Raw genomic sequence first — 17,090 nt, 5'->3', positions numbered from 1 at the left:
TATATAGTTCATTGAAATATTTTGTCATACTTTGGTGCACAAATTACTAAAGTTTTTTAAACAAGCGACCGAACAAATAAATGCAAAGAACCCATCTAGTCATCTAGATAGTTATGACAAAAACAAAAGAAATGAGAACCTTGTAGATAGCTTTTTATCCAAAAATTTGCAAACAAGCAAATAAAAATGAGAATCATGCATGTGAAAACATTCTAAATAAGTCATTTTTGGAGAGGCTTCAGAAACCTTTTTCAATTATTAGACTCATTTCACCGTGGACACGATCTCAAAATTCTATGTTTTAATGTTTTACAAATACATTTTTCCCATAGGCAAGAAAAAACACTAGTTGTTTCATTTAAGATAATAAGATCTCCAGATCTTCTTGAGACTTAGAGCAGATCTCATTCTCACTCTCTTAATTATGCACTTCACAAATTTTATTTTTCTCACTTTTGTCTTCTTTCGTTAGTTTCTACATTATTATGTGTGAGTAGTTTTTTAATTGGGTCTTGGAGGAATTTCTTAGAATTTTGTTTGATGCTAACTTGCTAATTAAGGGTGAAATCGTGTATGGTTCATTCATATGTAGGTGAATTTCATGTAAACCATATAACTCAGAAATCATCTTCGAATCATATACATGCCCCCACTTTTTTATCATACTTCTACACTTCAGAGGACATTTTGTTTTTTTGTTGCATTTCACCAATGATGAATCTAGTCTCTATTATTTCAAAAACGTATGTACAATGAATGTAGCAATTGAAGGTTACAAAAATAATCAACAAAATTATTATGGGTACTAAACACGTGTCTGTTTCGTCCGGCGGTGTACGTCGCCCAACCGTGCATATATTGGCCCGGTCGTTGCTGTGCAGTGAAGCTTCACCTGCCTCTCTCTCTCCTCGCCAACTCTTTCCAACCATTCTTCTCATTTTTGTCCATTATTACACATTACTTTATTCAAGTTGTCCCCAATGATTCTATTATTCTTCACTTCTTTTATATTTTCAGGAATTGGACTTATTCACCTAATGCTTTTTACTCATGAAATTTCCACAACCAAGCTATAAAGAAATATGATATATCCAGTTTGTTTCAATAATTGAACCAATTATAGAGTCTTTATTATCTCTATATAAAATCATCAACTAATAAGTGACTAAGACAAGTCACAAGTCTACGTGATCACCCACTTTAGCACTTAAACCATCATTTTCCCGGAATATCTAAGCCAGAAGGTTACAAGAGAGTTAGAAAATGACTTCGTTTGTTCCCGAGAACGTTGCGGCTGAGAAAGTTGACGCCATGAAAAGGTTCGAGAGAAAGAGAAATTTCTTGAAGTTTCTTCCGGCCATTGAAGCTCTCGTTGCCGTGTTACTTCTACTCTACTGGTTAACGTCAACTCTCCTCGCCGGTGAGTATCTCCGTCGTATTATTTCTGGTGGTTTGACAGGCGCCGGAATATACATATTCGGAGTCGTGAACGTTCTCATCGCCCTTATCTTCTCCTTGTCTAACCAACAGAAGCTAACCCAACCCGATATGTATTTTCAATACGCTTCCTCCTCTGCCGTCTCTCCTATTAGCGGTCTCTCCTCCTCCTCCTCCGCCACCTCTCCCGTTGACGGTTCTTGCTCCTCCGCTGTGGTCTCGGATTCTATCAACGAAGAAATAGTTTTAGAAGAAAAGCCAGTGACGGACTTTACCTCTGCCACTCTACCCGCCGTAGAGGCCCGACTGATGAGGCGAGAGATGGTCCGGGCGGTCAGTTCTGTGGCGGAGACAGCTCATTCTATAAGGAGGAAGCGTGAAATGATGGTTCTGCCCCCAGCTACTTCTGAGAGTACTGCTAATGATCATCATGTTTACAGAAGGTCTAGATCAGAGAGACTTGACGTGCGGGGAGCTTCTTGCAGGAGCACGAGACGGATGCGCGATATCGATGATCTAAGCAGCGATGAGTTTAGATCAACAGTGGAGACGTTTATCGCAGGGAAGAAAAAGATGTTGTCGAAAGAATGGATAAGGCCGTAAAATATTATTATTAGGAACACTACTGTTAGCCTTTAACGTTCACAATTTGGATATATATATATATTTCTTGGGATCATTAGTGACAGTCATATCTATGTGAGTACGTGAGTCATATCATTATTCCGACGAAATTACTAGAAATGAAAACTTTCGTGTACGTCCCCTTAATCTTAAACACTTCCTTAATCATAACGTGAGATACTCCTTAGACACATCATTAGTGGAGCAACCCACCATACTCTCATATTATTTAATTATATAAATAATTATAAATTAAGTAAAGTAATCCTAAAAGAACTTAAGCAAAATCACCCTATTACTAGAGAACTCCAAAGAAGGTTACTCAAGTATTTAAATAATAATTTTTAAAATTGTATTTATTAATTATAAAACTTTAATTATTTAAAATGACAAAACAATTATTTAATTTGTTATTATTACATAAAATAGAAAACAATAAAATTTTACAAACTTTGGAATATTAAACATATTTTACAAAATTTGGAATAGTAAACATATTTAATAAAATTTGAAATATTAAATAATATTTTTTTAATTTTTGTTTATTAATTCTCAAATTTAAAAAATCTAAAATGATAAACAATTATTTAAATTTTTCTATTGCATAAAATAGAAAACAATAAAATTTTACAAACTTTGGAATATTAAACAATAAAAACAGAAAAGGAACTTCAGCTTCACGGTCAAGTAACTCAGTTTTGCTTACACCATACACCCTGACTATGTTTTCTAGAATCTACAACACAAAAGGGAAAAGGAAAAAAAACATGAAGCGACTAACTTTTGATTCTTGTTAAAAGCCAGATTTAACAAACATTAACAGATGCATTCTTTAAACAAGAAAAACGTACAGTATCGGGTCGCATGAATAAACTATTCCAAGCCTTTGTATTTCCACCAGCTTCCGATGCCTTTCTTTTGTTCCTCTCTCTTTTGCTTGAATGTTTTTGGCAGGTTAGAAGTGTCATTCCTGTTGAGAAGGGCCATGTTAAACAACTAATGGAAAATCTGGTTCACAAAAATATTACAAGTTGAAAGACCGAAACTTAGAAAGGGTAGGCCACTGACACTTGTTTATCAGACGTTTCACGGTGCTTGGCTGGAAAAATATGCAACAACCGGCCCTGGAAAATTGAGTTATCTAATTCCTCCATTGCCCTGCATCACCATCAAATGTTTTAAAACCTGAACTAACAGCTAGAGATCAACATAAGGTTACTTCTTGAAAAGCAATTACTCAGACCTCAAGGGGCAACCAACAGCAACAAAATCAACTTAACGCTACTTCTTGCAAAGCAATTACTCAGACCTCAAGGGGTAACCAACAGCAAAAATCAGCATAAGGCTACTTTTTGACATGAATAATACCTTGCCGCACATTCCGGAATCGGGTAAAGGATGTAGGCAATTCCTTTGGACCTTTTCGTCTCCTTGTCAAGAACAAGATGGACTTCTGATATCTCACCAAATTTGCTTAAATGTTCCATAAGCTCTTCTTCTCTATTGCATGAGATTATTGACGAGAATCAAAGATGTATAAGATTAATAACAGATAGATAAACAGAAAACAGGGTATATAAAAAGAGCAGAAGATGAACAAGACAATCCCGTACGTTGCAATGTAAGGCAGGTTACGGACGAAAAGGCGATCAGTGTCAAGAACATCATCATTGTCATCATCACGAAAAGGCGACCACCTTTAAACATCATCACATATATACGAGAAGTATCAAGAAAAGACTTGTTGAAATACTTGATAGCTTCTTGAGCTTCTTCAGCACTACGATATCAAATAAAAGCAAATTGTCTACTCTTCCCATCATTGGAAAGCAAAAAGTACAAAAATAACAGAGACTGATTTCAGAGAATCAATAAAGGAACAAAATTTAGTTGTGAGAAGGCTCGAATTTGGTTTTGAAAGAGCATGTTCTTGCAACTGTAGAATTGAAGGGCGATTTTAATCTGCCGCCGACGACGAGAGAGGGCAACGCGAAGAAGAAGACGAAAGGCGGTTTTTAGATCGGAGTGGATATTCCGATGAAGAATTTGAAGGAATGGATGACAAAGCTCAAAGATGAATTGGGTCTGGAACTATGGATTGATTTTTCTGAATCGCCTTCGATTCGCCGTCTGGATCGACATAGAAGAGAGAGGATCGAGCAAGAAGAGAGAAGAAAGAAAAAAAAACAATTCCTTTTTGTATTTTTGCGTCCACGAATCAAAATAGGCCACGTTGTGTTACTCTCTGGGTTGCTCAATTCCTTCCCTGAGAATCGATTCTCTACTTAATTGACCAAAAAATGAGTTTTTAATTTGGTTTTTTGGGCCCAAGAGTAACCATAAGAGTACCTCCCACTAATGGTGCTCTTAATTTCCAAAAGAAGTAAGAGAATAGAAACCGAATAATTGGGCCGACTTGAGAAAAGAGAATTAGCTCTTTTAAATGGTGCCGTTCATGGACCACTGCCCGACCCAAGTGGGTAGGGTAAAGGTGCAAGAAAGGTAAAACACGTTTTTATTTTTATTGTTGTTGTTAAAATCAATTCTATTTTATCATTCAAAAATAAATAAGAAGCATAATAAATAATACATTGCACTAATGATAGTGGCAACTTCATGGACCATCAGCCGGTTGGTTTGTTGTTTAGAGACTACGTACCCAAGATTCCTTTTACACCAAATACGGGTTGAGCCCAGTGGCGGACCCAGGGGGAAATTTTACCCAGGTCAATAATTTTATTTTTACACAGTTAAATATTAAAAATAATAGGAAAAATAAATTATTGGTGTAGAATAGGAGTATCGAACATGAGTTTGGGGGTGTCAGCACATTGAAAAACTCCAACTGAGCTACTGAAGCTTTCATAATATACATGCAAAACAATGTTTTTTAACATTTTACCCAGGTCAGCTGACCTCCCTAGCTTCTACTTGGGTCCGCCGTTGGCCAGTGGCGGATCCAGGAAATAAATTTAGGGAGGTCAATTACAGAACAAAAAACATATTTGTGTCATACTGGTAGTTTGAACCCTGGTTTGGGGAGGTCAATACTATAGAATTTACCATCTGTGCTACTGAAACTTTATAGGATTATATGTAAAAATAATTATTTAGTTAGTTTACCCAGGTCAGGTGACCTACCTCTTTTCTACATAGGTTACAATAAAAAGAGAATCTGCACTACTAAGGGCATGTGCATCGGTTAGGACTGATATTTGGTCCTTCAAATATTTTATTCCTATTTTGAGAGTTTCTTAAGTTTTGTATTAGTATTGGTGTCCTTCAGAATTTGGTCCTTCATAGTATTTTTAATTTAAAAAATTAATTATTTAAATAAATATGTAAAAACATATTAAAATTTTAATTTAAATAAAACATATAACATTGACATTAAAAACATAAGAAAATTACTAAGTTACAAAAACTTGAAAAAAACAAAAAATACAATTAAAACATGAAAGATAAAAAAACATAAACCATACAAACATCAAAGATAAAAACTATCATCTTCTCTGTTAAGTACTCACAAGGACTCACTATCATCAGCTGAAGTTGTGATTTGAGATCTATGAAGTATGATCAAGAGCAGGTAGAGACCAAATTGTTGTGTAAATGAAGAGAAGATAAAAGATTCCTCTTTGTATAAATCTTTTCCATTATTCTTTAAAAATAGGATGAACAAATCATTTGTTGAGCTAGAAGCCTACAGAGTTTTGTATCTTTCCCTAGTTATGACATTATACATGTAATAAACAAAAGATCAAACGTGGTTTCTACTCCATGTAAAGAAGAAAGATTCAGTGATTCACTGTTTCACCATGAATGAGCTTTTACAACTGCATCCACCTACTGCGGCTGGGTTTTCAGCTACCTAAACACCAAAGCATTAAACAGAAATCAAATGAAAATCTTACATAAGGTTACTGAAAAAAACATGCAGTTTCAAGATTATATCTTGTCCCCTATCAGCTCATCAGGTACATGCAAGAATGCTTTCTAATGACTAATATATGCAATGAAGAAAAAAGAAAGATGACAAAAAGAGGGGTTTAGTTTACCACAAAAGCAGCACGGATCAGTTCCTCCACATAATCAACTGTGGCACCTTTCACGAAGTCGTATGAAACGTTATCTACAACCAATTTGACACCATTCTTCTCAAAAACCCTGCAATGTTCAAGAACAACTATAACTGAGTGACGCAGTTTTGCAACTATAACTAGATTGTAACTCTTTCATCCTCTAACAAAATGACAACAACACTCATAAAAGTCAAGAGAAGGAGCAAAACAACAACAAACAATGTCTGCTTCCAAGTTCCAACAATCTAAAACAGGTAAGTTCAATTCAAACAGAATCATGAACTATGGATGTTGTTCGAAACAAACAGAATCTTTCAATCTGAATTAGAGCAAAAGAGATCAATTTTGAATCGGATTTACAAAGAGATCAATTCAAAGCAGCAGATATGAATCAGAATTTCACATTTCAATCAGAATTTCAAAACTCAGTCTCAAATCTATCGAATCACATAAACAATTGCCTTCAAACCAAAACAAAAAATACATCAATCTACCATCGGAAACATAGTTCGAACACAAACCCCTTTCTATTGCAACCTGCGTGAGGAAACTGACGGCAGATTTGCCTTTGATTCACCCAATTTTCAAGCAGATCGGCGGACGGAATCAAATCGCCGTCGAGAGAGAGAAAGAGTAAAGAAAGAGAAACAAAGAGAAAAGAAAATAACTCGAGACCACGATTTTTTTGGTCTCACCCAACCCAAACGACAGAAACAGATAACACGCCGCCACGTGTTAAGAAGGACCGATGAAAATACGTCCGTTTTGTAGATACGTTTCTTCAATATTTGGTTAATTTCGATTTAAATTAAAAAATTAAAATGTGACGGACGGATGAAAAATACGGCGATGCAGATGCTCTAAGTCTATTATGCTGCACACTGTTTATATATATATATATATATATAAATTTATCTGTTATTATTTTTTAAGTAGTATCTATTAATGATATTGACAAATTATCTACAAAAGAGATGAAGAAAATAATCCAAATTAAAGCTATTTGATATTTTATTTAGCCCCGGCCGGCCCTCAGCCCTTCATGTAAGTAAGAACATATATATCCTCAAGTCTCATTACTAACCATAAATGGATCAAAGCTGGTCTATCCTGGCATACTTCTTCTTTCTAATCAAGACGACCAACTTTGCTCCACCATCAAAACCGAAACTTTCAAATAAACCAAAATTAAAAGAGATGAAAGAACAAATATGCTCCACCTTCAACATTTCTTCCTTTTTCTACCCACCAAATCCGATAAATGTACTCATAATCCTACGTTTTGACGTTAATTAATTCCACGGCTAAGTTCCGCCACCAAAACCAGGTGGCGTTGGCCAAAACCCGCTACCAACACCGCCTCCTCCGTCCCCACCATCTCCGGTAACATAAGTCATGCATGATAACGGAACGAGACATAGCCCACGGCTTCGTAGATCCCTCGTCTCTTCGTCATCCCCTTCTTGTGGTTGTGAGCCCTAATCAATTTATAATTTTATAGTTTGTGGACTAAATAATAGCAGTGATTATCTTTCATGAAAAAGTAGTAAATGAATTATAGGTTCTCTTAGTATATACCAGCTGGGAGGCTTTTGCGGGTCGGTTCTTAGATGCTCTCATGTAGGGAACGCTTAAAGTCTGTCCATCAAACAACAAATTATTTAACATTTTGAGTTACAACAACTTCCTTTTATCTAAATATTATAAAATGATCATGACCATGAGCATTATATTAGCTCTTATATAAACTTATGTAATTGGAATTATTAAAGAAATAGGAGAAAGGTACTTACTACGTAGTGCGCCTAAGATGTTATATATATGATAAGATAATTAAGATCAACTCTAACTAATCCCTTGCTTTAAAGGCAAGCGAAACCGTATGGAACTAATTAAATATAAGCTCATAAGTAAGCCCATACTCCATAGTTTGTAAAAGTTTTTGATTATTTCAGTTTATGTCAAATTCCTTAATATATAATATTGTAGTTAGTAATAATTGATAAAAAAGAAAGTTGGGAATATTTGACAAACGGGACGACTAACGAGGATCATGAAGAATGTCCATGGAATTGATTATATCTAAAAACTATTCTCCGAAGGTACCACTCCAACATCATTCTTTGAATTATATATTGTCATTTTTTCTTATGTACATATGATTATACGGTGGATAAGATGTATATGGTTGTGAATGACATGCATGCATTAAGTTTTTTTTTTTTTTGATAAAGATGCATGCATTAAAAAGTTACGTACCTCAATCTGGCTCTGTAAGAATTTGATGTATCCAATTGCCTCCATTAATACAGATGCTGTATCTGTCTGCAATTTAACAATTTAATCAGCTAACGTAAATTAATCATCAGCAATTGAGAGTGAAAACAATTTTATCTACTTTAGAAAATTATATATATATATAATTTTCTAAAGTAGATAAAATTGTTTTCTAAAGTAGATAAAATTATATATATATATATATCTTTATAAACTATATTAGGACCCGCGGTACATCGGGGCAAAATTATTTATAACTAAATATTTAAATTATAAGTTGTATTTGTTGGTTAAATATGTTATAATTATATAATAATTATTAAATAAACCATATAATACTGCAATATAATTTATTTTTATATAATATTTATTTAATCAACAGTGTTAACAAAATAATGAAATGATGTTTTATCCTTGTAACACCGAATTAATGATATTTTTAATTTATATAAATATTGATAAAACTCGTCCTGCTATATAACCCCGTCCCAAGATATTTTAACTCACATTATATCATCTTAATTTTTAATATTTATTGTGTATTTACAGAATAATATTTATCATATTTAACTTTTTAAAAATTTTAAATATTTTTTCATATTTAACCTTTTAAAAAATCTTTAAAATAAAGAACCGGAATAAACCAAATAAAAGTTTTTAAAGTTTGAATGTCTGATAAATCAAGTTTTCTACTCATTTGTATTCGGAATCATTTTGGTCTCTTTTATAGTATGACTCTAAACCATTGCCCAATTTTTTTAGACGATGTGGGATATTGTACCCGTATTTTTTTATTCATCTATTGAGTAATATATGTCTGTTTTTAAAATTTTGTATTACATCATATGCAGGAAAAAATCACAATTTTAATTAACTAAATGTCTTATAGAATAATTCAAGATAATTTAAATATAAATTCAAATAAAAAATGAAAGTGAATCATATGTTTATGTTTGAATAAGGTAGAAAGATTTCTTTATTTTTTTAAATCTTACCTAAAATTAATTTTGAAGTTTTGGTAACTAATATTAAAGTCAATGCAATAAATGTAAAAACTTTCCAAAAAGTATTTTTGAGCAAAAACTGCTGCAAAAATTCTGGTATAGATGGTAAAAAAAAAGACATCTCTCGTAATAAATTATGTTTTTCATATAGGTATATATATTATTAGTGACTGCCTCAAATTCTAAAAGGTTAGGAATCAAAATGAACAAAATTCCGGTTTATTAAATACTGCAACGAACAATTTAGTACTTTGAAAACTCGAGGGTTCTGTCCTCTTGCCATGTGTTTGCCTTGAAAGATTTAGATTTTAGAACTTTGACAGTGTTATCAAAAAAAATTATATGTTTTTTTTGGTGCTATGAAACCCTCTAGAAAAAAATTCAACGAATATGAAATAGTTACCGATGGAATTAATGGGAAAATTAAGTGTTGCTAATTACCTTCCCAAATGGTGAAACCAACTGCTGTAGTGCTGCTATTCTGTCTCCTAACTTCTCTTTCCTCACCTGTTAATTTTTTAATTTACCAACATAAATATAATCACTACATTGAGCAATCAATCTATAGCTTTTCCATGCTATCTTTTCTTTCTCCAAAATTATAATGAAATAGCAAATATATAAAATTATAAATAAACAAAAGTAGTAACCTTGAAGGGTGGGCAAGATGAGCGTGATTCCACGCGCGGTTTCTTGGAAGCATTTTCGCCTGCTTTTGTTGCCATCAAGAAGTTATGTCTCTTCCCTTCACTTGTTTGAGGTTCGTTGCTGAACATTTCCATCTTCAATGCAAATCGAAACACCCCATGATTAGTAACGGACACACATGTGCATGTATGTATGCATATGTAAGTATCATTAACGTTCATAATTGTTATTCGATGTAAAGGATAAAAATATAGTACTGTACGTTTATAACACCCCCGACAATGAGAGAAAAAAAATGTTAAGAAAGGAGATTCATAAAAACACAATAAAACAAAGTAAGGAATAAAGAGAAAGGAAAAGAAAAGAGAGAACAAAGGTTGATGTTTCAGCTTAAAGAGAGGTAGGTGCTTATGAATTATGTTAAAAGGTTTTATCGCTCAAGCTTTGGCCCTCCAACCAAGAATCACAACAACAAAGTAAAAGATATATAAAAAGAAAATATTAAAAGTTTTTTACGTATACTTATATAACCCTTTTCTTTTTTCATAACTTTGTTGCAAAGCTTCAATATTGCACAAAGGTCTCGCACTTTACACTAATCAGATTAATCTAACTATACTTCGTGATAATAATATTTCAGTCTTTCACTTTGCTATTTTTCAATTTCATTTTTTCCCTTCCTTTTTCATTTGCCAAAAATATAATGAAAACGTTATGAATATGATTTTAAGTATGTAAAAAGTTATGCGAATAATATTCCATCGATGCATAAAAAAGGTTGAAACAGACAGAAGCTTTTAAAAAAATATAGAAAACAGAAATCTAATATTTGAGACACTCTTTTACGAGTGAACTGAAATTATATGATTAAAGCTGAAAAACCATGCCGTATTACTAAAACAGTATTATTTAACTACATTTTAAAATTCAGAAAAGAGAATGTATATATGTTAAATAATATAGAATTAGAGCCCTAAACGTAATGTTTTCAGATGCACTAACTTCACGAGATTCACCGTCAGACCAATACTTATAAGCCATCATTTATAATTTTTTTTTTCAAAAAAGGCAAAAAAGATAAAGGAAATGAAAAGTAATAATTCAAAATATACTTACTTGATGAGTAGGGGACGAAGAAGGATGGTGAAGTGTTTGCTGAAGATGATGATGAAAAGGGAGGCCAAAAGGAGGAAAGCCTCCTCTGCTCATCCCAAGATTACTAATCTCTTGAGAATTTAAAGGAGGAACTAAGACATTCCCTTCAAACAATCTTCCATCAAACACCTGCATGTTCATATCAAATGGTCTCGGGATGTTACTCATGTCCATGCTCATCTTCCTAGACTCGCTCAAGCTCGATATGTTTACGCTCGGGTAAATCTGACTGAAATTGCCTCTATGAGATGAAGGGGAAGAGGAAGAAGAAGAAGAGGGAATACTGCTACAATAGTCTCCATTGGTGGGGAATCCAGAAGATATAGTCTTGAGAAGAAGCTTCTCAGTGTAATCTTTGTGTTCATTGATCTTCAAGTAGTTTGTGATCACTGGACTGTTCAACATGTCTGTGAACTTGGATAAGCCTTCTTGTTGGTCTGAGATAGATGATGAGGAAAGTTCTTCTTTGATCTTGAGAAGTCCTTCATGATGATGATATGAAGATTGGTCATGATGAGGCCATTGTAAAGGAAAGTCTTGTTGTTGGATCAAGGAGTGATTGTGGATGGTGGAGAGACTCATGCATTCACTTGTGTTGTTGCTGTTGTGATCTCTTGCGTTTAACATCTCATTGTTATAGTTATGACTCAAGCTCACACTATTCCTGTTACAAAAACAACACAAATTTTTTTCTTTAGTTTGAATCAATGCAAAATCAGAGTACCATGTATATTTACATATCTATATAAATATTTATGAAGGATAATAAAATAGAAAAATAATATTTTATCAGCCACTTAAATTCTATCTTGATGTCTTCTTCAATAACTTATCTTTCAAAAAAACAAAAAAGAAGCAAAAAAGAAGAAGAAAGATTCCAAATTCTTCATATCATCATCTTGATACCAGGAATATTCAAAACACCCAAATAGCTGCAGAAACGTATTAGCATACACGTGGTAAATGGATATTATATTACATGGACATGTATGTGTGTAACTCTATAGACATATGTATATATACACAGCAGAGGAGAGAGAGTGTGTAAGGAGACTTACAAAGAAATACCTCCTGGGCTCCATTGATGGGCAGTAGAAGCTCCATAGCAAGAAGGGTCAGAGTTATTGTCTAAGGAAGAAGAAGAAGAAGAAGACCCCACAAGCTGTAATTGATCTTGATGAAGCTGATGGAGATTAGCAGAGTCCATATATGTATGAGAGAGATGATGAAGCTATATATATATATATATTTATTATACCTGATCTCTGAGTATATTATATATATGTGTGTGTGTCTAAAGAAAGATGAAAAAGAAAGATGATTTTTTGAAGAGTTTCTCTTGAAAATCCCAAGAGATTAAGATGAAGTAATTAATTAAAATTGGTTATTGTATATATGTGCCCTCTCAAAGCTCTCTATTCCTTTCAAAAGCATCACACAACATTACCTTAGCTTTTTTGAAGCTTGACGCATCTCTCTCTCTCTCCCCCTCTACTATTTCAAGTACCTATATTCTGAAAAGCAATACACAACCTTCAAAAGAAAGGAGGGGAAAAATCATTCAATAATACAATAACAAAAACATTGTTGACAAAAAATAAAACAATAACATAAAAAAACAGTGATATATATATATATATATATACATGGACTCGCTTTATCTATAGTATATGCCCTACTTTTCTATTTTTCAGTATATATATAGTGTATATATATATATATATTGTATTTTCTAATGTACTAGCTTTTAGGCCCTTTCACTCACACACACTCTCTCTCTCTCCCTGCAATTAGAGGGAGATGATTATAATTCCTGAAAGCCATGATTAGTGTCCCAAGCTCCTGCCTTCGATCCCAAGGCTTTGCAACAGTTGTCTCAGACGAGAAATGATGGCATCCATCCATCTCTGTCTACTCTCACCCCACGATATATAATGCTTTCTCTCTCTATATATATATGTATAACAATACTGCTTTTTGTAATCTGAATTCATGTTGGGAATGAGTACATGTGTATGTGTAATTATGATAACGGAGATCATGTATATCAAGTCCAAGTACATTGAGCCCAAACCCACTAATTGGTTATTGTTATATTCGTTCTAATCTACTTATCAGTAAACTCAATTTTTCTCCATCTCTACCTTAATTGGTAAACCAAGACTAGGATTCATACAAACAATTAGTTGAAGGAACGGAAGCACGGGGATGTACTATGTTTCTTGCACATTTTAGGAACGTCGTCTGAGGATTACAATTTTCTTTTAGGATTGGTTGATTTCCGTAATACCAAAAAATATATATATGTAAAAAAAAAAATCAGCAATCCATTGTTTATGGATAATTGAATAACTGAATATTGCGTCTTTCATAATTATTGATTCAATGGGAAAATACAAACAAACAAAATGACATGAATAATTTCTTAAAACTTTTTTTTTTTGTCAACAACTTTTTATTAATATAATCAAATATTTTGACTGATATATAAGAGATGAAAATACGTTTGTTAATACTTGAAAATAAGATATTTGTAAAAGATTATAGAAAATTATTTATATATATAATTCTCGAAAAACCAAATCTCTACATAATTGATACGTAAGAATTGTTTTAATTTACTTTTATAAACAGGTAATCGTTTATATCTCTAACTTCTATTTTATTATATTGAGGATCCAAGTAACAAAGTTTGTCTCTGAGGTTACAAACTCAGTTGGAAAGCCAACAACAAAACTCATTTGGTGTCTTTAAAATGGAGGCAGTTAGCTACTATAGATGGAAATGATGATCTCGTAGGCTTTATTACTTTTATCAAGTGGAATAATTGTAGTTGCAGGAACCACCACGAAGGTGGCTAGAATAAAGAAAACCCAAATAATTTACAACGGAGTACATTACATGAAACCTGCAGTCATCACTCTCTGTCACGATGACGTCAAGTCCTCCAAAACCAGGCTGAAGCTACGATATATATTGAAATGTTCAGTCCAAGTATTTAAGCTTAATTCATCTAAGTATTATANAAAGAAATATACATTCTTTGCTACTTGACTCGCTCAAAACAAATAGGATAAAAATTCAATTACCAATTAAGCGAGAAAGACATGTAGAATATATATATATATATATATATATATATATATATATATATTCTACATGTCTTTCTCGCTTAATTGGTAATTGAATTTTTATCCTATTTGTTTTGAGCGAGTCAAGTAGCAAAGAATGTATATTTCTTTCTTCCAAAGGTTTTATACACTACAAGAAAAACTAGTTATAGCCACAAATCAACCACAATTTTTTTGTAGCCATAGTATATTAGCCACAAACCAGACACAAAATAACGTTGTGGCTAATTCGTAGCTAAGTTGTAGCAAATTTGTGGCTAATTAGCCACAAACAACAGTTTATAGCTAGTTGCGACTAATTAGCTACAAATTAGCAAGAGAATAATATGTGGCTATATAGCTACGATCAAAGCTATAAATTTATCATGGCTAATTTGATAAATACTGTATTTCTTGTTAGTTGTAATTTATTTGTGATTACTATGTGGCTTTTTTCACTCTAAACCTCAAATTGAAATCCTAAAAATACAACCACTAAACTTTAAACTTTTAAACATGTAAACAAATATAAACAATAAATCCAACACTTATAATAAAAATAAAATTTCCAAATCTAATTAATGTTTAATTATAAATAAACCATATACAGATAAACATGTAAAAACTTTATACTATGTAATATTTATATATTATATATACATATGTACCAAAATATATATCAAAATCTATCACCAATCACAATACAAGAATAAAAGAACAAAATTATCATTTTCTAACTTTTATATTCTAATTAAAGAATGTATGAATTTCTAAACACAAACAATATGATTTATTTTTAAAAGAATCTGTAATAGCTTCGGATAGCCACAAATTTGTTCGTAGCTAACTGGAAAAAAAGAAAAGATTATGTTCTCGGTAAAGTTTTGGTGAAACAAATTAAATGATATAGCCACGTAGAGCCACAAAATATTTCGTGGCTACACAAATAAATATGAAAACCCTGGATTCCCTTCTATTTTACTTGCCTCTCTCTCAAATATATCTCGGCTGTACAAAATAAAGAAGTAGATCTGAAAACAGGCGAGATTCAACTCTAATCTACCCTATTTTTTCTTTCTCATCTTTCTTATTATTGAAGAACAGCTGCAAATGTGACTCTACGTATCTCCCTTCAGCTCTGGCCTTTATCCATATTCAAATCTAATCTCGAAGGTTCTGTTTTCATATCTACATCTGGGGTTTTAGTTTTCAGTTAGTTTGATTTTGGGTTTCACATAAGTTTTTTTATTTGGATCTGAGACTTGTTTTTGGTAATCCGTTGGAAATTTTTTAGTTCTTTCTTCTTCGAATTTGATTTCAAGTTTTGTTTGAATTTTTTATTTGGATCTGAGTCTTGTTTTTGCTTAAAGTCATATTTTTTACTAAGCTTGTTCTTGTCTTTTTCCAGACGGAGGAGGTTTTTCCAGGCGGAGGAGGTGGTGGAGAAGATGGGGTGGTAGTGGAGAAGAATGAAGAGGAGACAGTGAAGAAGCTGATTTGTGAGCGGACTCATTAGAAGAGGTGGTGGTGGTGGTGGAGGAGCGGTGACGGTGGAGGAGGAGAATAACTGAGAATATATTTGTAAATATTTGAAATTTTAATTTGTTTTTTGTATTTATTTTTAATTTAATTTTTAAAATAAATTATTTTGGTATTTTTTTTAAAATAAAAATTTGAAATTGCCACAACAAATTTTATGGTTATTTGTGTCTAATCGGAACAATTAGACATGATCAAATTTGTTGCAAATTTGTAGCTATTAGCTACAAAACCTGTTGTAGCAATTTTGTGTCTATATTTCCGCAAATAGACACGAAACAAAATAGCTACAACCCTATAGCCACAAATTTTTGTTGTGGTTTTTCGAGGATATAAGCAATATAGCCACGAAATATGAAGCATGGTTACAAAATATTTTGTGGCTTTAGCCAGATTTTCTTGTAGTGAGATGCAAATGGCCGAACATAAGCAAAAATAATTTTACCAGGGATCTTTTAAAATATGGTTAAGGAGTCTATCCTACTAGAGCTAGGAGACGACCCCTTTAAGGTCGAATCTCATATGGGGCGAACATATCCTTAAGCAAATTTCATCAAACTCCGTACTCACTACTATAAAAAAATTAATGCACTTTGAATCATCTCAAATGATGTACATATATCACGCAGAAAAATAGATCAGAAGTTGATGGAATGACCATGGGTCTATTGCCGCCTCACCATAAGTGGTCGATCGGCGCCGATGCCCCTTTCCAATCTCTAACAAGGTTCAACCCTAATCATCACTTCCTTAACCATCAGACATGCAATACGATAATCATAGTCACTATTTTATACAACGACCACACTACATACACAATATTTCGGATGAGGTGAGGCTCTCTGAGTAGACAATTAACTCTTTGAAAAAATGATAACTTACAATCAATAGTAGTTAAGGTTTAGGGTCAGACATAATAAGCAAAAAGTTTATGCAAGTCGCAAGAGATAACTTGGTAAGGTGCTTGTTGATTGTCATTAGCATAGAAGAGACGGCGAATTTTTATTGGTTGTCACATAAAATGTGTCGTGCAATGAAATTTGCTGTTATTGGTTTGGAAAGAACATGTGTCATATTCTCATGTTATGATTGACTGATTTTTAATGGTTGAAATTAACGCTTTTAGAAGAGAGAAGAACTCGTTTTATACATAAAAATGATTCCTTATCTAGTGACTCAAAAGTGCAATAAGTTACGAAAATGAGTATTGTACT

At 32.8% G+C, this 17,090-nt stretch overlaps 2 protein-coding genes and 2 long non-coding RNA genes across 6 annotated transcripts; 1 reads left to right on the top strand and 3 right to left on the bottom strand.

The window, feature by feature from the left end:
- On the top strand, window positions 873-2,366 carry LOC104757096. The gene has a single exon (XM_010479809.2). It carries the CDS (start codon window positions 1,264-1,266, stop codon window positions 2,038-2,040), a length of 777 nt encoding a protein of 258 aa, XP_010478111.1. The 5' UTR covers window positions 873-1,263; the 3' UTR covers window positions 2,041-2,366.
- On the bottom strand, window positions 2,711-4,247 carry LOC104757095. The gene is made up of 5 exons (XR_762368.1): window positions 3,675-4,247; window positions 3,430-3,561; window positions 3,130-3,219; window positions 2,913-3,031; window positions 2,711-2,797 (listed from the first exon to the last, which is right to left on the bottom strand). It is a non-coding gene; the product is annotated as an uncharacterized LOC104757095 (long non-coding RNA).
- Window positions 5,691-6,953, bottom strand: LOC104757093. 2 transcript variants are annotated; one of them, XR_762367.2, is made up of 3 exons: window positions 6,665-6,953; window positions 6,120-6,228; window positions 5,691-5,932 (listed from the first exon to the last, which is right to left on the bottom strand). It is a non-coding gene; the product is annotated as an uncharacterized LOC104757093 (long non-coding RNA). The 2 variants fall into 2 exon arrangements; XR_002036220.1 differs by having other exon boundaries at window positions 6,681-6,953.
- Window positions 7,119-12,798, bottom strand: LOC104757092 (transcription factor bHLH110). Of its 2 annotated transcripts, XM_010479808.2 has the most exons (8): window positions 12,675-12,798; window positions 12,286-12,410; window positions 11,189-11,891; window positions 10,075-10,206; window positions 9,866-9,931; window positions 8,403-8,468; window positions 7,722-7,781; window positions 7,119-7,621 (listed from the first exon to the last, which is right to left on the bottom strand). In XM_010479808.2, the coding sequence occupies exons 3-8, from the start codon at window positions 11,852-11,854 to the stop codon at window positions 7,448-7,450; spliced, it is 1,164 nt and encodes a 387-aa protein (XP_010478110.1). In that variant the 5' UTR covers window positions 11,855-11,891; window positions 12,286-12,410; window positions 12,675-12,798; the 3' UTR covers window positions 7,119-7,447. The 2 variants fall into 2 exon arrangements, with proteins under 2 accessions (XP_010478110.1, XP_010478109.1); XM_010479807.2 differs by lacking the exon at window positions 12,675-12,798 and having other exon boundaries at window positions 12,286-12,668.

Source organism: Camelina sativa, chromosome 17 (assembly GCF_000633955.1).
Source record: "Camelina sativa cultivar DH55 chromosome 17, Cs, whole genome shotgun sequence".
In the NCBI taxonomy this organism is placed as follows: domain Eukaryota; kingdom Viridiplantae; phylum Streptophyta; class Magnoliopsida; order Brassicales; family Brassicaceae; genus Camelina; species Camelina sativa.
This window is presented reverse-complemented; position numbering and strand designations above follow the sequence as displayed.

Excerpts from the sequence above, each read along its gene's own strand:
- LOC104757092 (XM_010479807.2), bottom strand. The coding sequence starts at position 12,434 with ATGGACTCTGCTAATCTCCATCAGCTTCATCAAGATCAATTACAGCTT. Across the intron at positions 10,207-11,188 it reads CTTCGTCCCCTACTCATCAA|ATGGAAATGTTCAGCAACGA; the intron begins GTAAGTATATTT and ends TTTGCATTGAAG. Across the intron at positions 8,469-9,865 it reads TGGTTTCACCATTTGGGAAG|ACAGATACAGCATCTGTATT; the intron begins GTAATTAGCAAC and ends GTTAAATTGCAG.
- LOC104757096 (XM_010479809.2), top strand. The coding sequence starts at position 1,264 with ATGACTTCGTTTGTTCCCGAGAACGTTGCGGCTGAGAAAGTTGACGCC.